General features: G+C 40.3%; 1 protein-coding gene across 1 annotated transcript in view; it reads right to left on the reverse strand.

Moving 5' to 3' along the window:
* Positions 1-3687: 3687 nt before the first annotated feature.
* BMPER (BMP binding endothelial regulator) overlaps positions 3688-21808 on the reverse strand; it is a 144784-nt gene continuing 126663 nt past the window's right edge. The window contains exons 14-15 of the mRNA XM_075495600.1: positions 10202-10332; positions 3688-4008 (exon numbers count right to left, since the gene is read on the reverse strand). Of these exons, the coding sequence (XP_075351715.1) occupies positions 3827-4008; positions 10202-10332 (313 nt within the window). The 3' untranslated portion in view covers positions 3688-3826. The remainder of the gene's footprint in view (positions 4009-10201; positions 10333-21808) is intronic.

Raw genomic sequence — 21808 nt, forward strand, 5'->3', positions numbered from 1 at the left:
TTTGGGTAGGATATAAAGAATATTTTCATTTTTTGCTCCAAGTGCATACCTTACTCTATAGAAGAAAGGTGTTCTTGGAAGATGTGGGAGTACCTACAGAGTCCCGGGCTACAAATCAAATTGCTCTGCTTGGCTATGGCTTGTCTCCATGGTTTATAAAACTCAATATATGTGACAAAAATAGACTCAATTGAAACTAAATGAGGAGGAAGTAAATGTATTTGACCTCCACGTATGCCAGCTAAAAGCTGGCTTTGAAGCGATGATGATATGGGAGATATGGGACAACCTGATGCAGTGCAGACCCGAGTAGATTGGTAAAATACCAGCTGACATTCCCCTGGTGACGTATGGCATTTTAGAACATTTTCTATCAGTAAACTTAAAAAAGGTACATAACCCAGAGCCTCATTTCCTCAGTGAAGTTAAATGACAGTTAATTCCCCCAGAATGTTAAATGACTTGCCAGGGAACACATAGCAGGTAAATGGCGAAGCTATTGATCCAAGTCTTTCCTTGATTCCATCCATTGGATTACAGAGCTGTTTCTTTGACTTTCCTTTTGGATCATTCTTTGGTTGGAACCTCTGCTCCTTCAAATATATTTCACCTTACAAATTGGCACAAAGTTATATGCACAGATTGACATAAGCATAATCAAGACCAAAATTTACACAACCATCAGTTTTGCATGGTGAATATACCATATGGATTATCAACCTTATGCTATTATTAAAAACACATTTTTGCATAACTAAACACATTTAGCATACTAAAACTGGATTATCAGTGAATTTTGTCAAAAATAAATCCCCAGCAATACACAGGAAGTTTCCAGCTCTAGCATCCTAGGGGTAATATTTCATGAGCCCTAGCATCCTAGGGGTAATATTTCATGAACCAAGACAGCAGAATTAGAAAGAATGCGGCACTAAGGAGGAAGATGGGCTGCAACCCAAACTCTATGAGGCCAGTGGTAATGCTGTTATTGATGTTAGTGGGCTAGACTTTCAACTTTTGAAAAGCCTGGAAGGAGAGAGGCAAACAGGAGAGCAGACTGAGACAGCCCAAGCTGGGACTGATCTGGTCTGAATAGCTCAGTCGGGAACAGGGTAACTACAGGTATGGATATAAAACCTGTGCCAGGTTGAAACTTGGGGCCAATTTCTAGAAAAGCAGAACTCCTTTACCTTAGACTGTACATGTGAACTGAGCAGATGATAGCCCTTACTGTTGCCTTGAAAACTGCGGAGTTTGGAGGAAAAAGCTCTACAGCACCATAAGGGCACAATCAGACAGCTTAGAGGTAAAACCACGTTCCTCTCTTCTTCAGTATACATCACTAAAGCAAAAAGCAGGGGGCTACCCTTAATTAGGCAGATGTGAAAAAGCTAAACCGAGGAATGAGTCCTCATTTTGAGATGACCTGTAGGTCAGGTTTCAAACTGAACCATTTTAAGATTTAAAAATAGAGTTCATCCTACAGATAGACTGAGTCACCTCTTCACCTGGCGTCAATTAAGCATTGCTTGAATACGATCAGCGGACTTGAGAGAGCTGGAGGGCTCTCCCTTCACCTTTCACTCACCTTCATCAGTCAGGAGAAGAAAAGGGACGGACAGTTCTATACGCCATTCATGTATGCAATTCACTTTGTGTGTATTTTTATTTTGGAAACACTAAGCAGTAGGTCATGAAAATCCATCAGTAATTAAAATCTATCCTAAACAAGAGCTGTGCAAATAACCCTTTTAATGGCTTAGACCCCATATCTCAGCATTGAAAGCTCACAGGCTGAAATATTCTTTGGTCTAACTGATGCTTTAAATTATTTTAATGACTGCCATTTTATGTTTTAACTCCTTGGACCATTTGTAATTGTTCTAAATTTCAGCTTTGCCATTCAATTATCACATGAGCCACATAAAACTCTTCTAGTTTCCTGCTCTGATGGGATCTGCACATTTGCAATTCTGCTTCCCAGTGCACTTGTGTATGTGGCTTCAAAACTCTCTCTGCCAGTAAAACTGAATTATTTGATTGTTCTGAGAAAACGAACCCAAAGGGGACATAAAAAGATCAAGCTGAGTTTATTTAAGATTTGGATAAATGTTCATGGAATGCTCCTGGCATTATTTGCCCAGCTCTTTTTAACACCATGGTGGTGCAGCATTTTGGATAGTGTGGTGCCTAAGCTAACCAGGCTCACTCAGCATCTTCCTCCAGGATGGGATCGCAGACAGGTTGTATAACCCAAGTGTGTGGCACCCACTCACTCACTGTAAACTCAGACCCTGTGAAACTTCCTGGAGAGTGAAGAATTAAAGGAGAAAATCGTTCAAAGCATTACAATGTGCAATTTCAATGCAAGGCATAATGGAAGTAGCTGTGTGGAAGGATATTACTTCATTATAAACCTAAATCAGATGCCCAAAGATTTCTGTCATCTCCAGAGACCGTTCCATCAGGCTCTACAAGAGGTTTTCCAGTGGAAGAAAAATAGCCCCCTCTCCCTTCAGGCTTGAGAAAGTTGTATGGCTTTTTTAACAGTTTCTAATGAAATCCCATATTATTGCTTCTCCCCTGGGAGACTTCAAAAGTCATGCAAACTTCACAGAGCGCACATGTTCGTAAACCTCAAGCAAAAGACCAGTAAGGAAATAAATTCCAGTTCTCCAATTAGCATTTGACATTCTCTACTGTTTTTTTGGTGGGGTGAATTTGTCTTTCTTCTAAACCATGCTGATAAATTAAATGAGTTACTAAACCCGGCATTATTTCATGTTTGAAGGCACACTGAAATCAAACACTCCAATTCACAGTGGTGTTTGCTTTCTGCATAATATTTGGGGGAAATATGAAACAAACCCAGCAGTTTCAAACATGTTAAAGGGGCTAATATGTACATGAATATTTTCTTCAAGCTCCTTATTGTGTATTCACAGCTACTGCCAAACACAACAACAGAGACGGGGCATTAGGATATGAAATGGGAAGTGGTCAAATTTTCAAAGCGAGCTGCTGGGTGCTGAACACTTTTGAAAATCTGGCCCCTGACTCTTTGGTGCTGTTCCAGAAAGAAATATCTCTATGCTGGCAGTTGGCCAACCAGCTTTGGAAATCCTTTTGCACAGTTATTTTAGTAAAGCATAAAAGCCGATCCCCAGCTTTCTCTGCCTGATTAAGCACTGTCACCAATCACTATGCAGCTCTAAGGTACGCATGAAATATTCCTAGATAAATCCTCCAACTCCAGAGAAATGTGTTTCCTGTACAACTGTAAATCCAGGTTCTGTGTTGAAACTAATCCAGTCTGGCAGTGCTATGGCCCTAGAAAAGTTTCCTTGGAAACGACAAACTTATGCAATGGCAAAGTCATCCAATCTTTTCATGCCACTATATTATATTAAAAACACCTGGTTTATTTATACAATGACTTACAGATCAGGGTCCTAGAAATAATAATACATAAACTTTATAGCAAAAAATATACATATAATAATTCATCCTTCTATGATATATAGAAATGATGTATATTTGTGTGTGTGGACATATATATAAATATATGGGTTGTACTTACATTTAGGGCACTTGTGTATAGATATGTGTATCTACATACACACAGTATACATTTATATATCTTTCTAGGTGCCATGTGTGTATACATAAACACACATAAATACACACACAGGAGCATATTTACACTCTGTGAGTAGACAAGTACTTTGCAGAATCTGCACACAAATAGCTGGAGTCCTTCACTGGCTGTGAGCATCAAAGGGGGCAGTGACCACCCTCATTAGTGTCTGCGGAAAGAGAACTAATGTCATCGCTGTGGGCACAGGACTGGCTTGATGCATCTTCCTTTGTGAAGAACTAAATTTGCCGGACAGTGGCACCCTGCAACGCAGGGCTTGTTGCATGGGCCAATCTCGTTCCAGTTGTCACATGTTTTGACACATCCTGGACCACAGGTATCATAAACTGCACCGTGTTTACACTGGGTTGCTGAAAGGCAGTTAAAAGGAACAAAATATGCATATTACACAGAGTCCCACAAGGAAAATTACATATCTGTTTGCTTGGTTTCTACTGCAAATATCAAAAAGCACATTTTGGTATGATGATCATCTAGAGGAAAAAATTACTTGTAAAGAGATTCCACTATATTAAATACAACACTACTTTACATCACAAATATAAAGGTAGCAAAATTCCTAATCAAAAAGGTATCAAGTTCCTAGCAGTCTTGAACTTTTTGAGAATTTTAACACAGCTGACGGCATATAAAGCTTTGGCAAGGTTTCTATCCATAGGCAGACCTATGCTTTATATTTAAGGCTAAACATTGTTTATTTATTTGTTACAATGCCTTTTATCAAAGATTCCTGAAACATTTAAAAGGACAGACAGTTATTATCAGTCCCGCTCCTACAGAAAGAGAAAGGGGAGTCATTCACCACATCAGACTTTCTATTCCTAAGATTATACTTTCAATATTGCATATTGCAGCAAATCAAAACAATGCTGTTAATTCAGCAGCACCATTTCTAAAACAAAAAAATTTTTTTTAAAAATCAATTCTTTCCATCCTTTTTGCTATTTTACTAAGGGATCACTGAGAATGAGGATTCTTGTACTTAATGATTCCAGTATCTATTCATTGATTTATGTAGTTGACAGTTCAATGCATTTCCAACATAAGAGACCACTGAGGCCTCAGCTAGAAGCACTATACCCCCTCCAGATCAATATTTAAACTCTTAACATTTTATATCCTGCATTTTTAGTACAGAGAATAATACATGGTTCAATAGCGAATAAAAGCCTGTTATTCTTTCTAACGGCTGTGCTGATGGCAAAAACAAGTACTGATAAAAGAGTTTATAGATGGTAAGGGACTCTCAAGTATCCAGAATAATCTCTTGGTATTTACAGAGAGGTGGTTGCATTAAGAAGGTTTCTTCCATTTTGAGAGAGATTGAAGGTCCAGATTTTTTAAAGAACAGTCCTGTTATGGACAGAAAAATGCTGTTTTAATGTGAGAATTGGCCTTAGAGTGCCATTACAGTACTGTTATTATTCATAAAGAGAAAATAGATGGAAATAAATTGATTAAATATGTATGAGTGTATCACAGAGGATGGAAGTCTTAGTGCTAAGGCATCATAAATTTAAGGGGTTCCTATCCACCAGTAACAAAGTGATCTTCAAAACAGCATCAGCTTCTTGCAAGTTTTACTGCTTATGCATTTTATGGCATTTATACATATGTGAAAAGCAGCCCTGAAGAAGAAAATCTGCAAGAATGCGTACAAAGTTCTCAGGGCACTGATATTAAATAAGCAAACAAAAAATTTGAAAAATTGGATAGTACAGCAGAAAATGATCCTGGAGTTACAGAGAATCAACAGCTGAATATTAGACAAATATTAGATATTAGGGGAAAAAAAAGCTTTCTAGCTTTAAGCATGAGAAAGCACCAGACCAAGCTACCTAAAAACTCTGTGAGACATCTTTTATTGAACATCATTTTAGAATAGGTTGGAAAAAACATCTTTCAGCAATGTTCAAGATAGGCTTATTCTGCTTGTGGGCATAGATCTTTTGAGAACTTTTTTCTGGCTTTACATTTCTATCTTGCTGTACATGATAACTTTCATGCACATTGAAGAAGGAACAAACAAAAGGAATAACTAAAATGAAATTTAAATGGAACAGGAAGTTTAGAAGGTGGGAAAAACATGTAAGCAATATTGAGCGTACAGTAAAATGTTAGATTTACAACAAACTCTGCACTTACGTAGGGTCTTAAGAATAGAGGTTGAATCGCTAGAAGAGGGGAAACGAAAACGTGCAGAGCTCCCAGGAGCTTTGCAAACAATGTATTAACTGTCTAGAAAAGTAGACCAAGAAGTTCAAAGATGGATAGCGATTGTCCACACACAACATAAATTATCCCAAGGGGGCTGTTTACTAGAAGCTTTTGTCCCTCCTCTCTGAAAATGAGTTTCTCTTCAAAGGATCTCTAATTGACCAACCACAAACTGAAACATTAGGCTTCAGTACATGCAGTTTCCATATAGAAAGGTCTGCGAGCTCCAGTTTTTAGGCTGCACAGGTTTCATCCCACAAAGCTTTACTGCAGTAATAGCCAGCCTGTTCGTTCCACCTGAGCTCTGTTTGGTGCCTCAGCCGGTGGGTTTGAGGAAAGTTGGCCAAGGTCTCCTTTCCACTTCCTCATCTCTGCCCCAGAGCAAATGAGAATGTATTACAGGCTGCCCTCGGCAGCCGTGGCATCTGTAAGTACTTGCCAGCTCTGTTCTACCACACATGGATGTGGTATGTCAAAACACCTCCTTCTCCTTCAGATGATGCCATGTAGAAGATACGATGACTTTATTTTCTGCTGTAGGCAGTCTATAATGGCATTATTAACTTGCTGTCAAGGGAAAAATCAGAAAAGTACAATGGCTGCTGTTTAAGTTCCCTGGATGGCTTTTATTGTTGAGTGCTTCAGTTGTTAACATGTGGTGTGATTGATCCAGAACATTCCACTTCATCAACAGTTTAAAAAATAAAAATAAAGACAAAGACATACTGCAGTAGGCTTCCCAGGGACTGCTGAAATGAATCAGTACCATGTAAACATGGAAAACAGAAGTGATGCCTTTGCACCCGTCTTTTAAGGCAAATTCCTCTCTTAAAGAACTGAGGTCTGTTAGTAATAACTTCCTTAGTGCACTAGTAAAAAAAAAAATCAAAACCCCAACCCCAAAGTACAAAAGTTACTAATAATACTGCATTTTGCAACGTTACCAGTCCCAACAGGATTTTTCCACTCTTCTTCTAGAACGTGTTTGGCATGACAGATGTGAGCTTCCTCAGACCGCTTTCTGAGCTGGCAGGATGATAGCCAGCTCCAGTCCAGAAGCCATATAGTCACATAAATACAGCACTGTGCCTGAGCTAATAAACCCTGCCTAATAAGGCTATACAGTTTTCAGACCAGAGCTGGTTTATTCCAGCCAGTTTGGCAGTTTCAGAGGGAAGGCTTGTATCTGTCTGCGCCTGTCTTTAAAGACATGAACATAATTATTTAGGAAGAATTCTTGTTCCCCAACACAAAAGCCAAAATACCTAACATGGAACTGCCGAAGGATTCCCTTGGCGGATGATATCTGGTAAATCTGATTCCACAGAAATTTCTGAGCTAATATTTGTGCATCAGTGAATCATCCTTCTTCTTCTGTTGGTGTTGCACATTTTGGCTTTTGAGGTGTTTTGTAGGACTTGTCACTGAATGTCACTCATAGTGCTTGCAATTCACATCTCCTTCTAACATAGTAGAAGGCAATAGATCTGAGCACTGACCTTCTAATGATACACTTGTGTTTATCTTTTCAATTTCAGTTTTTAATGAGTTTCCACTGAAAAGTCAGAATAGCCTTCTGATACATATTCACATGGAATAAAATGATTAAAGGAAAGTAACATGTAACAGGGAAAAAGAGTGACTTTGGCCAGAAAATTCCACAGCAGAGAAGAGGGGACCCAGGAGAGAAGAGTCAAAATCAGATATACACTCCTCCTCCTCTAGTTCAACTGATAACATAGGAAAAAGAGAAAATTTTTCAGTTTTTATGAGGCTGATGGAGCATGTCAGCACATCAATGCTACCATGTGCACTTTGCACTTTATTATAGTCCATATCTGCTTTTTCCCATGGCAGGGAGTTATTGCCACCTGCTATCCTTGAGTGTTCTTTCTCTCAGTGCCCTCAGAAATTCAAGGCCTTTCACCACTTCAGTTTACTTAATTGCACTTTATAAACTGCTTGCTTAGCCTTTCTGGGGCTAAAAAAAAAATCTTTTTTCTATCTCCTTTCCTTTTCAAACCTCTTCCTTTCATTTGTATCCTTTCTTTTCCCTCTCGCATGTATCACTTTCTCTTATTTCTTCTTCCCCTCTCGTTGGCTCTCCTGGATTTTTTTCTTCTTCTTCAAATGTCATACTTCTTCCTGTGGCCATCCTAACAGGTCTACTCTCCACTACTTCCCATGGAAATCCATATTCCTTTCCAAACCCTCTCAGTTCCTGTGTGGATCTCACCAACCCTTTCCTACCCTAACCATTTTCCTTACTCATTAGCTTCTTCTCTTCACCCCTACGGTTAAATGACAGCTGACATTCCCCTTACTGAACCAACCTCAAAGGACAGCAAACCTTGAGCAGCAGTATTTTGTGGAGGACTTAGAGGAGGATATGCTGCTGCACTGGGGGAGGAGGAAGAGCATGTGGGGAACAGGACATGTAATTCAGCCTCCTGAGCATCCTGTTTGGCTGGCCCTCCAGACAACACAAGCTTTCTAAAGATTATAAAAATGAGCTAAGCATACAGCAGTCAGGGTAGAGGAGCTGGCAACCACACAAGATCTGGTTTTATAACACACAAAAGCATAATTAAAACCTGACTTTACTAATAAGTATACTCCATTTTCATCAGAACACAGCTCTTCCACCAGCTATGAAATGTCAAGCAGGAAATGAAAGTCACAGAATGCTAAAGTTTTATTACAGATATATTGTTTCATACCCAAGAACTTTTATCCATAATTAGGACACAATAATTGTAACTACAAGTTTTGGAGAGAAAAAAGTAAGTTAAAGATTAAAATCTTGATGCTGGCCACTGGTAACATACAGAGTGCAGTGGATGCACTTTAATTTAATGCTTACCGAACAATTTACTGTAGAAGATGGTGCTACTGGTTTGACACTGAATGCTTAAATAAGTGTTTTGAGGGTACTTGATCATATACAGCTTATCTATATTTTCTGCTTAACAAGATTTCCCCTTTCCCTCTATAAGTCTGCACTGAGATTAAAAAACTTGGGTGGATTTAATCACTTCTTTCATTAGCTTTAATGGAAGTTGTGTGTTTAAATTCCTTCATAATGTTCTCTCAAGGACTGTTTTTGCCTTAGAAACTTTTCTTGTCTTTGGTAAAGTGCCAGAAAAAATTGTGAAAAGAAGCCTCAATTAGTTAGGTCGTGACATGCCAACACTTGTATAAACTCCTTAAGGCAGGGACTGGAGTTTTTATTCTTTTTACAGCATCTGCCACAGTGAGGTCTTGGTCTGAAGTGCTTTGGTCAAAAAAAACCCCCAAACATCAGGATACTTGTTTCAGGTTCTGCATGGATCTGCTACCAGATCAATAGACTAAAATTACATATGTTATTAGTGCTGTCTGAGACCACATCCTTGAATAGGGCTTTCACGTAGTGACACCCTGTTTGGATTGTTCTGTTCCTTTGTAAGAAAAAAAATGAGTCTTTTGGGAACAATCAATCAAATGTAATTTGCTCTGTCACTCACCCATCCCTGCTATCGTGCCTTCAACAGAAGAGGAAATTGAAGTTGAGAGAGTAGACCCTGAGCCACACACAATCACCAAAATGGACCACAGAGTAATAGCTCTTTGACCAGCACTGAGTATCCTTCTCTCATTTTTTTTCCCAACTTCTTTCAATTGCTTTACATAAATCTGAATAAATTTGCAGGCAAACCGATGCCATTATAGAATGTCCTAAATTAATGAGACCACCATCAGGGGAAATACTCACCTGCAGTATTGCATTTTACTTCAAGTCCAATGACCACAGGCCACCACTTCTCACAGAAACAATTACTCACAATTACTTGCAATTAATGCAGCCCTAATCACATGGGGAATCTGGTCCAAGTACCAAAATTAATGCAGGTTTGCATTTTAATATTCCCATTAAATACATTCTCTCTTCTTCCCGTGTTGAACCTACTGCAATCATATGCAGGTTGTCTCTGGAAATACAACTATGTTTTAACAGGAGGTCAAAGGCGTTTAAACATTATCTGTAATCAACTGTTTACATATCCTGAAAGAAAAAGGCATGCACTTCTTCCTGGAACTACATAAAATTAAGATAGGCGGCATTAGAGGTGAAAAGTTTTGCAGCGAAATAAACATTTCTAATATTTGATGGTTGAAAATCTTTCCTGGTAGGGTCTTTCTCCATAACTCAGAAGGCAACTTCCCTGCTGGTGCAATCCCAGTCCTTTCTAGCTGGTTCATTTTTGATCCTCCTCCACCAGTAAAAGGATAGTAGCCTATTAGCCTATGCACTGGCTTACAAAGAAGCAGTCCCAAAACACTTACCTGCACAGTTCTGCTCTGGTACCCACTGGACTTTCAACCCTTCCCTCTGACAGGCTCGGGCGTATGCCAGGAATGACTCGCAGTAGCAGTTTTTATGGACCGGGCACTCACACATGTCTGTCACACAGGACCTGCAGAACAAAGCCCCAGAACAAATAAGCAAGGAAAGCTTTGGCAGATATCTGTCCGAGGTTTGGAGCTGTTTACTTTCCAGTCACATGGAGTTCAATGCCACAGCAACTTGTGCTAAACAGCAAGAAAGTTAAATGCATCTCTGCTGTCACATCGCAAGGGCTCATCTCTTTTTTGATGTGCTGCTCTGATGCAGAGAAGTCTCAAGAGCACCAGGGAGAGAACCAGCAGAAACAAGGAGGTGAGAAGAAGACCCAAGTCAGGCAGAGAGGACCGAGACCACAGTGGGAGAAGGCAAACTCCATTTTTGCAATGGTTTTCTGTCAACACAAGATAAAGACTTCTTTCTTATTCCCTGGAAAGTAATAATTTAATGATTTTACCAATAATAATAGCAGAAGTGTTAAGTGGATGACTTCTGCAGGTAATGAGCACATGACCTTCCATGCAGAGAAATGGTGCCTTCTCTCCAGGTTACCTCCAGCCTCTCCCACTTTGAAGACCTCAAAATAGCTATATGCCTGTTTTTTCAGCAGTATCACTACTAAAAGCCAGACTTTAAGAGACTCCAAAGAAGCAGGGGTGATGCAGCATAACTGAGCAGTTCTCCTGCTAGGAAATGCCCCAGGCACTTGTTAATACCACCATCTTCTTCCATTGCATAAGATGGAATCACCACAAAACATGGCAGGGAGCAAAGCTGCTAACATGGCCCTAAGTGAAACTGGCTACTGCGTATGTCACCACTATATTTCAAGTTAGCTCATCCAGAACGCGTGCACATTTGGCACAGACCTAAAACATAACTGGCAAGAGCCGGCGGATTTGCAGTCAGCAGTTTCTGCATAAGCAAAATGCTTAGACGCTTCTGCAAACACAGCAATGCAAATTCAGAAATGCCAAGTGTCTACTGCTCCAAGTGGAATGATTAGAAAGCTGGGACAAGGTGCGGGGAAGACATACTCGGCCCTCTGCAAATCATGCCCTCAGTTCCTCTGCTTTCCACTGAGGGTGCTCTGTGCATGCACCTTGGGTGTCAATGGGCAAGAGTCCCGTGCTCCATGCATGTTCAGGAACTTCTCCGTTCCTGAGGACAAGGCAACTTTTGTGAGACACAAATCCTCCAGAAAGACCAAGGGCTGAAGTAAAAAATGAGCTCTCCATGTTAATAGCTCTTGCTGTGGACCAAAAATTCAATTGTCTATGGGAAAAGGATGGATATAGGCTTAATTTTCCAGAAACTTTCCCTGTAGCTGAATAGGTAATAGCTTGGAAAAGGTGCAAGCGCCTCAGTCAAAGTAATCAGGAGCCCTAATGCCTATACAATGCTTTAGAGTCATTGGGAACCCTTTATTCAAAACTAGGAGAGAGGATTAGTGGTCCTTCGAACACAGACAAGCTTGTTTCTGTATATCCAACAGTGCCCCTGAAAGAGGAGTATTTCCCCTTGCCAAAGTCGCTGGCTATTTCAGTGACCATTCATATGGTTAAACCTGGCAGTTCTGCTTGACATTTCCATGAGCTTTTAATCATTTTACTCTCAGTGGACCCCCAACATGAAATTAGCTAAAAATTCACTGTGACAAATAAGCAACATAAGTGCTGATGTAAGAATGTTACCTGTCCTGCGTTTACCAATATATACGTACTGTGGATAAACAGAATTGCTTTAGATCAAATATATAACATGTTCGTATTTACAGACCAGTGGTTTTCATTTGAAATAATTTTACTTTCTAGGGACAATGTAATTTTATTTCACTTTAGTTCTGTGGTAGGTCCCTTTATATCTTTCCCAGTAACAGATGTTGCTGTATCGGTATCACAGCTGATAGGCTGGAAAGAACAACATCCTTGGCATTGTTTGACATTGTTAGCTGATAAAAGACCTTGTATAAGCACAAAGGGTCACCTTTTTATGTGACACACTAAATAACTTTACACTGTTTCCTTTGGCCACAACATGTTTGTGATCTCTTGCTAGCATCCCTGCAGCAGGCACTGCTCCATATATCCATGTCGTTTGGGAGGTATATGTCTCATTTTACAGTGAAATAGAAGCTTGTTTGCTACTGCAGCAAATTATTAGCGCAAAGAGAGTCTGTAATAATCACCACAGATGGAGTCCATTCTCAAGATACCATTTCATCATCTTTTTGTTTCTGTGCTAGCCTCCTTTATCAATCACATTTTACTACTCTCCACTCAGGTTTGGTTATTATTAATGCCCACGATGTTTAGGGATGCTTGCCAGTGCCAGGTTGGCTACATGTTCACTGACTTCCTGCCTTAGAAATTATAAAATGTTAATCCTGAGGTACTTTCTCTGCTTTCTAGAGCATAAATACTTTTTTTTTACCATTACTCAGAGGCGGACGCCACCTCCTGCACTGAGTCAATGCACCTACAGCTACCTCAGGTGCTCGCATCAGGTCAGGAAATCTCCAGGCTCACCATCAGTCACCCAGTCTTTTTAATCATTAACATGTTCATGGCAAGGCTAGCACTCACCCTGACAAAGCCTGAGCATGGTCTGGGGGATTAGGGAGGCCAGGGCACCGATCCCAGTCTGCACACTCTTTGAGGGTGCAGAGAGTTAAGCCCCTACACGCACGTGAGCAACATGATGCCATTAGCCCTTGGCATTGAAATGGCCTTGGACATCCAGACAGGAAACATCTCCAGAGTGAAACATCTCCACTTTGGCTGGGATCAGCGCTATTTGCTACAGTGTCCAGCACAGGTGTCCACTAAGGAAGATAGCATGCCACATGCAACACAAACAATCTTCTGATTCATTACACACCTAATCGCTTGTGTAATTTTTACTTTCCTGCAGTGTTTAATCCTGGTGACAGCTGCTGGACTCAAGCCTTAGGCTTGGCTGAGGAGCAATCATCAGATTGCAGTGGTTTTATTAATGAATTATAATTGCTAAACATTTGTAAGGTTAAATTAATTAATTAATTAAGGTTAAATGAAAAATGAGAGTAAAGGAAACTATATCCACAGCTGCCAAGCCTAGTCAATCAAAATAAAACCTTCTTTTTTTTCCTAATGAAATCCCTTGCTGGCAAGTTTAATGCATAAATATTAATTGTAGTTAGATGGATTGGCAGTCGGGGGAGAGGGGCCTTTTTATATCACTTCTGAAATCAGCAGGGAGCAGGTACATGGTTTGTTTGATAGCCACTGTGAGAGTCAAAGGGCAGTTCTGGGAAAGGACGTGGAAGCAAAAGGTGTCCGTCCTCTGGGGGCTGGCTAGTGAGGGGACCTGGCGATGGCCCATGGGCAAGCTTTGACTTTGGGTCTGTATTTTTTTCAAAACGTGTTTACATCTTGCATTTAATTACATTTCTCACAGTTACTGTTATTACAGTTGTATTAGAGGGCTATTACATGATGCTTCACTAGGTAAATTTAAAAACTGATTCTTGTGTGCTGTCCTCATCCTTTCCCCTTGCAAAAATCTTTGGTATGCCCATAGCTTTTTTTTTTTTACCCTCTCCAGTGATTGATACATTTCAAAAATTATTCTCTGCTACCCCAGATTCTGCCTCCTCTTCATTCCTCCTTTGAATCTGATAAATAGATTTGGTGACACTAACTGCATGTATGCAGAGGCTTATCTGTACTCTAATCTAACTGGACTGTTCAAACAACAGAAAAATACACTTTTAGGAAAATGTGTGAATTATGCCAATGATGAAACCATACTGACAAGTTACCACACTGCACACTAACGGAGACTTTGGGTCTTCCAAGGTATTGTGACTCTTTACCAAGACCAAAACATTTGCTTACATGAAGTAACATTGACAATACATATCAGAAACTTAAACATCAAAATATTACAGTCATATAGAAATAATCCCACAGGAAGACTGCAGTGCAAGCTACTTATAAAATGAAGCCATTTTACCAGCTATGGACATACACACAAGATACTTCAGGCAGCCTTAGCTCTGCCCTCAATGAAATCATATAGAGATGCAATGATGTTGTGGTCCAAAAGATAATTACATTTCTTTTAAGGACATATTTACATTTCTAAAAAATATTCGGCTGTGATGGTGAACTTTATCTGGAGTCCCTGCTCCAAATAAACACCAGAGCACAACCAACCTCTCAGTCCTCAACCAGTACCAAGTGCCTCACTGTGATTCCTTTTGATGCTGCCTATGCTGCCTGCAGGGTGTGTGTCAGAGACGGCGCTAATTGGGTGTGTATAATCACAAACTGTTGCAAGGGGAAATCCATGAAAGTGAAGGCATAGGGCAGCTGTGGGACACACCCTTGAAGGAGACAAACACACACACACACACACACACTCTGCTGCCACATCTGAAAAGTGAACTGGATGAATATGCTCCTTCAGCAACAGCCCTTTTTCACATTAAACCATGGAAAGTCTCCAAGTCCCACAAAGGGCAAAGAACCGAGTCCTGTGCTACATGCACTATTAAAAAGAAGAAGAAAAGATCACAGCAATGAAGCCTACAGCCTTAGTCCATGCCATGCGGGATTGGAATTGCAGATGTTCACTTGCTGAACATCAGCCATTCCTTTTCCTTTGCAGTACACACAAATCCAAAAGCAGAACCAGCCATTTTAGGAGGGACTATTTATTTTTGCATTTTTTCCCCCACATTTCACAACAGGAGTGTGATGCAGTGCATTTTTCAAACCTTTTGGTACCTTCAAGGAGTGGCTCTCCACAGATGGAAAACTAACGTCTTCCTCTTTCCACCAGTAGATCTCAACATACTTTACAAAAGCAATTAGAGATAGTGCATGACTACACAGATTTTATGTATGTGAAGAGGCATCAGGAGGTGAAGGGGTTTGTCCTCTATACGTGGGATATGCTGTACACTTGCAAACTCCAAAGCCTAAAGGGTCATCTGCCTAGAGAGGAGGATTAATTTCCAGCCCCACCATCCTGTGAGACAGACTTCTTGGGATAATTTCTTATTGGGTATGCCAAATCAGAGTTTTAGTACAAGCTTGGCCTAATTTAGCACTGGTTATGAAAATAGCCATGCTCTACATGACAGCCAGTTTCGATTCCCATAATCACACCGGAGTGCTCACAATTCAGCAGCAACACTCAGGATTTATTTTTCCTGATCCAAAATTAGACCTCCTTTCTCTTCCTTTACAGGAAAAATAAAAGCCAATGGCTTCTGTCAGTAGTTATGTTGTTACAAGAAAGTTTGGGCTGTTTTTCCTACAAAGTTTCAATGTGTTGCCATGGCCCCAGCTAGAGAAGTCATTTCACAAGGTAAGAAGATGAGAAGATGAGCCATATTGCAATATATAGTGGAAAGGCTCATGCTGTTGCTATTGCAAACTCTCTCTTGTCTGTATGTGCATGTTTAATCTTACTGAAGTCTTGAAGCATGGTATGTAGAGCTGGAGACTTTTTATGGCTTTGAGGCTTGAGATCAGAGGCTTGAGATTATTTTCTCTTTCTCCAGAATTTACTAATATTAATGCAAAAGCAGCAAATAACTCATGAGGAAGGTAATTTTGGAGGCTGCTGAAAACATAGAAGCCCTTAATGTCTATCGAGTATTCATTCAAAGCACTTGCCTGGGGAACAGACTGTTTCATGCAGCAAAGGCAGTCATTTTCAATGATTGTTTTTTCCAAGACCAGGTAACTATATCTACACTCCCTCTGTGCTTTTCCCACACATCATAACAATGGTAACATTGCCTTAAATTGGGGATCTGATAAAGGCGTCCATAACAAAGTTAAATCATCAGTGCCCTGACCCTTTTTTCTGGTAAGTGGGAAAGTGCCCAGAAAAAGTGGCAGGCAGCATACATGCACTTTGTACTGGAGACTCCCCCATCATACAAGAACTCCCACACTGCTGAACTGGCTCCAAAAAAACCCTAAGAATGTGGGAGCAGAAAGGGAAGTCGCAGCTCATCTTTGGTGAGCAGTGCATAGCAAATCTACTGCAGGCATATGCTTTCCATGGGGAAATCTCATTCCTATAAAGAGAGCATTGGCCATAATGCTTGAGAATATCAGAGTTATTTTTGGCAGATTGCAGAGGAGGAGTTTGCAGTAGTAGGCATTTGAATCACGCGTTCAAATTTCATCCTGGTCCCTGATTTCTGTGCAAATTTGAGTCAGCCCTGGACTGTATTGCCCCATAGAGCCAAGCAGAAAGAAATTATAAAATACACAACTCCACCAAAGGGCAAGAGCTGCAGGTGATCTAAGATTTCTAGGGCATAGCAGTCACGTTACACACACATTGAAGAGTCCTAATTGAACTCTGAGTGCCATTGTTCCTGCTCCAGATATAGACTTGGCACTCAGAGATAATTAAACAGAATCACACAAGATATCCACATCCATCCCTGCCTTGCCAAGGCACCCTTCCAAAGCAGTTATTTAGAGGAGTTCAGTCAACTTGGGAAAAGGATGCTTTAAATGCAAGTGGTAATGATTGTTGGTAGTTTCCAACATAGCAGAGACAGACAGCAATTCAATTTTGATTTCTTTGCATATCCAGCTCCTTTAAAAAAAGTCAGAACCCGTACTTTCCTCACAAAGGGTAAGCAAAAATGGTATTTTCCAGACAGTGAATAAATGAAAGTCCGTGTAGACCTCTGAAAAAGCATAATGTGCTGCACAATATCACCACAAGCCTATACTACATGCTGCTAAAATTATTATCCAAAAGCTTTTGGAAAATGCCAAAAAGAGTGTTCTATGTGTATTTTTAACCTTTATATAAAGGGCATGCTGTGCCAGAATTGAGTTTTATTGCCTTAACCAACATTACCCACAAGAATATGGTAAAATGAACAATGAAACATTCTGGAACATTTTCTAAAAGTGCATAAAATTAAAGTTCTCAGGACAGCACTACCCTGACACCATATTTATAATCTTCCTGAATATGTGGTAGCAGTGGTAAAGGCACTTAAAAGGAGGGAAGGAGGAAGAACCCAATAAAGAACGAAACAGCACAGCAACCTTCCCTACTTCTTTCTTCACAATAATTCTCCTACTAATGTGTCAAGTAGGCTTTTTCTGTCTTGTGCTTGGATCCTCACAGGCGTCTGTGGCTTTAAATGTTCTTTCTGGTCCTGAGAATGGAAAGGTTGGCTAAAATCCCTCCATGGGGAAATAGCTGAACCATGACTGAGGAAGACAATGAAGTCCCACGCTGGGCTCTAAGAAGCATCTGGTATGACTCAGAATTCTATTTCCTAGAGCTGAAGGTTACAGTACAGTTGAGCAGCTGACTTGCCACCTTTAGAGAGAGTGGATTTTTGCTCAAGAAACTCCAACAAAATATGGAAACACCATCCACAGTCCTGGAAGAGCTGACCCCTTGCACTCCCACTCACTTTCAGAAAGTGGGAGAGAGTTTTCACCTCCTCTTCTGTTTCGGTTGTGCTCAGCCTTGCAGAGTTTAACCTTTAAAGTCCTGGCATTTGAAATAAATATCTGTATGCATGAGAACTCAAGTGGTTTGAGTTTGAGTTCATATGTAGCATATACCTTGAAGTGAAACAGTTAAAAAACACTTCTCTGTGCACATTGCATACAACTTTGTATATGGAATTATTGGAATAAAGAGGACATACAGCATAAGTTTCTTAACCCATTTCCAACAAGTGCCCAGTATCACACTGAAATGTGTCCATGAAAAGCATGCTATCTTTTACTTGCTTACTTGAGCAGTATACGTACAATTTGTTCCACTTTCCTTGGTGAGATTACTGCAAAAAGGATTTGGCTGCCTCTATGTTGTATGATCTGTGGTTTGTATATCTGGCTGGAAAATACAGGGACCATAATAATTCTGCTCTAGAACAGACAGAGTTTCCAAACTCATTATAAAGAGGTCATTTGCAATAAAAAGTTTGGACCAACAAAAAGATACAGATGCAAATTTAGGAGTATCAACTGGAACCTGACACTGAAGGTTCAAAAGCTAGAACCTGATTTCTGAAGACATATATTTCTTCAGTTAACTAATATCCATAGTCATCCACTTGCAAATATCCATCACATAATTGGTAAAGATTACAGTAGCAGTATGTCTAATGCTACCTGATATGGCTTATCATGCATTTATGTAAAGCTTTCTGGTGAAGAAAACTCCAGGTGCTCTATGGGTTTAATGTTCCGAAAGAGTCACCTCCTAAAAGATTTTCTACCAAAAATCCCATCTTTCATAGGCTCAGTGGCCTAAGGTCTACAGCCTATGTGCTCATCACTGATTTCCTGTGGCAGAGTGTTTTGGCCACACTGACCTACTTTGTGTCTTCAGAACCCCATCATTTCCCCTCAGAAGCCACAACCTAGAAAAATTCCTAAATTTCATAATTTTCTGTTTTTAATTTCTTAAGCCAATAAGATTCCTTATTACAGATCCTGTTCTGACATAATGCAGCAGTATTCAAGCTACTTCACCACATCAGATGTGTATGTCAAGTCTTTCTTATGAGAGGAAAAGAAATGGAGGATGTCTTAGTGGACCTTCTCAATATCCATACTAGTATTCTACATTTCCATTCACTGTGTGCACATGCTTAGCTTAGCATTTACACTGCTAATGTGAATTTCCCTTACGACAGAAACACCCCATCGTAATGGAATTTTCAGTGTTCTCTGGCATAGCTACCATGGAAAATCCATCATCATTTTGAGCTTTTGCATTATGTAATTGACATAAAATTTTATCTTTTTCTCCATGTCTAGACTTGATTTTTAAAGAAGAGTCCACTCAGTCTCCTGTTCTTCAGGCAGAAGTGGGGACTGAACTGTCATATCTTATCTAGAGAGAGGAAAAAACAGTCATTTCAATTCAATTTCAAAAAGACAGACATGTTTTAATATCTAACTTTATAGCATTCGAGTGGTAACTTTCAATCAACAGTTAAACTTTGTTATTATGTTTCATACAGGGCAAATGAACATGGCATAGATTAAATGAATCTAATATGACTGCATCAACTTTCACTCTAGTAGACAGAGAGCCCATTAGTGTATTCTGTGTAGTCCTCATTTGAGAAAAGCCAGAGGTTTTTCAGGAGCTTATAAACATCCTAGATAGAATCTCAAAAATTATTGAGAGGTCTTGTAGTCATGGCACTACAGAAACACAAACCATGTAGATATACCAATAGCATATTACCATAGTCATGAAATCGACATATAAAATTACACAAGATTTAAATCTTCTAAAATAAAAATTCAGAATTGATCATCTCCTTCTCTCTACTGACAAAATATATCATGGCCCTGCTACGCTATCTGTCATAAAAATACGTCATATCCAATAACAAGCACAATTAGAACACAAAGCAGGAAATATTTCCAAAGTGTAAACATAAACTGAAGTTATCTTCAGCTTTTGATGATGATTCACTGTGTATATTTCCAAGGAGGTCTTGTGATATAATAATAAACAGGCTGGCTAGTTTAGAAACTCACATTCTTAAACTCTGCAGAGCCCACTCCCTGGCTTAACCCATATAAAATTAACCTCAGTCAAGCATATTATTCCTCTAGGTGGCTGTAGAGCATTTAAAAAGTTGCTGGCTCCAGATGGAATATGAAAGAAAGAGAGCAAGGGAAAGAGCAGATAGGAGACTGCTACTTAGAAAACAGCTTTCCTCCTCATCTTGCTCCCTTTACAAACCAAGAGCTAAAAATCTCATTTCAGCAAAGTCAAGCTCACAGTTGAGCATGCCACCCTTCCAGCCTGTCACACGCTCACAGTGCATTTCATCTCAGAGGTCTCCCTGTTTGTTCTTCATCAAAGATAACTGCTAAAAATAGGACTTGCAAGAAGTGGCGTAAGAGCCAGCTTACCTGAATTGAAACATTCAAAAAATCACTCCGTTTCCTGGTTTTATAGCTTCCTGTGTGGTCCTGGTCCAGACCCATACAAAGATGTAGGCACATAAAGCTTGATTTAGGCAGAGTTCAAACACCTGAATGCAAAATTGTGGTCTGGGCTTGGTTGCCCTGACCCCGGCAAGGCTGACCTTCTTTATGCTGGAGACTTAGTTCCTGCTTTTACATTTCCTCAGACACCTCTGCTTTTGCTCTGCATGCTCTCAAGACCATGTGGGCATTAGCGGGCAAAAGCCCGACTGGCATCCCAACAGTGAGGTCCTCTTGCCCACAGAGGAGGGCTGTCTTAAAACAGCGGCAGCACTGCTGCGGCCCCATTCAAGATTCAACAGACCAGAGGGAGAGGGTGAGCATAACAGTTTGATAGTGATGATATAGAACTCAGCCAGGAGGCAGAGACCTGGTTTCTGGTCTCTGGTCAGTTTGACTTAGCCTGCTACTCCATATGCAGAAAGCTTTGGATAAGAGATGCTCTGCATACTACCACAGTTCTTTAACCTTCCTGAGTGCAAGATCTCAATTGCAAAACACTGTACAGAACCTGAAAATACAGTTGATGAAACACTGTCTCCAGTGAAATTGATGGGGATTTTCCTACTGACAACACAGGAGCCAAGATTCAGAACTGTCATCAGCCTTTTTTTTGCAGTTCTGTACTTCAAGGCTTTGAAGGGTCCAGACTCTTTCAGGACACAGCTAAACATTAAATTCAAGCTTCCTGAATTAAAATTCTATGAATTAAAATTTCCTGTAGTAGACATAGTGACTCCATGACATATCAGCCTGGCCTGCGAGCCACAGGAACCCACATGGGTGTTATAAAGTCAGGATGACCTAATTCTGAGTGAGGTGGGATGAGATGATATAAGCAGATGGAGTCAAGGTTTGTTGTCCTTCATGACGAACTTACCTTTCAGTGTGTTGGTTTGAGCACGGTCATTTACTTGGCTAAATATAAAGACAGCTCTGATGTCAATCAGCAGCCTTTAAAGAGAAATGCCAGTCACGAGCATGAGCAAACCCTCCCTATCACAGAACAATCATGATCACGGGTTATTTTCCTGCTTATCTGTGGTTGATGCCCACTGGCAAAGATGCTAAGATAAATTCTGGGCTTCATCTTGTATACAAAATTCTAAATAACCGAATTTGACTTTGCCCCCTTTTGTTGGCTAAGCAGGGACTCTATGGAGCAGATCAATGCCTGGTGTTAGCCACCTTGAGTGCGCTGCCTGATGGAGCCACAAAGCAATCCATTCTCTCCATCACTTTTCACTCCATAAAATCTTCCCTGGCCTCTCAACAGAAGTGGCAGAGAGATCTCAGAGCTGTACCAGTTTGTTGTGAAGCTTGCTGTCAAACTTGGCAGTGGTTGCAAGCTACTTTAAACCTTTCTCACCAGTGAAGTTTGTGGGTAGAAATTGTCAGCACTGAGTGTGCCTTTCAGTCTTCGGAAAGAGGGAGGTGGCACAGCTGCGGCAAAGCAGCCCATGCAGCACGTCTCCTGAAGAAGCCCAGCTGACAGGAGAGGGAAATCCCAGAAGGCAATACAGAAGGAAAAGCTGTTGCTGGAGG

The sequence above is a fragment of the Mycteria americana genome, chromosome 2 (genome assembly GCF_035582795.1).
Source record: "Mycteria americana isolate JAX WOST 10 ecotype Jacksonville Zoo and Gardens chromosome 2, USCA_MyAme_1.0, whole genome shotgun sequence".
Taxonomy (NCBI): Eukaryota; Metazoa; Chordata; class Aves; order Ciconiiformes; family Ciconiidae; genus Mycteria; species Mycteria americana.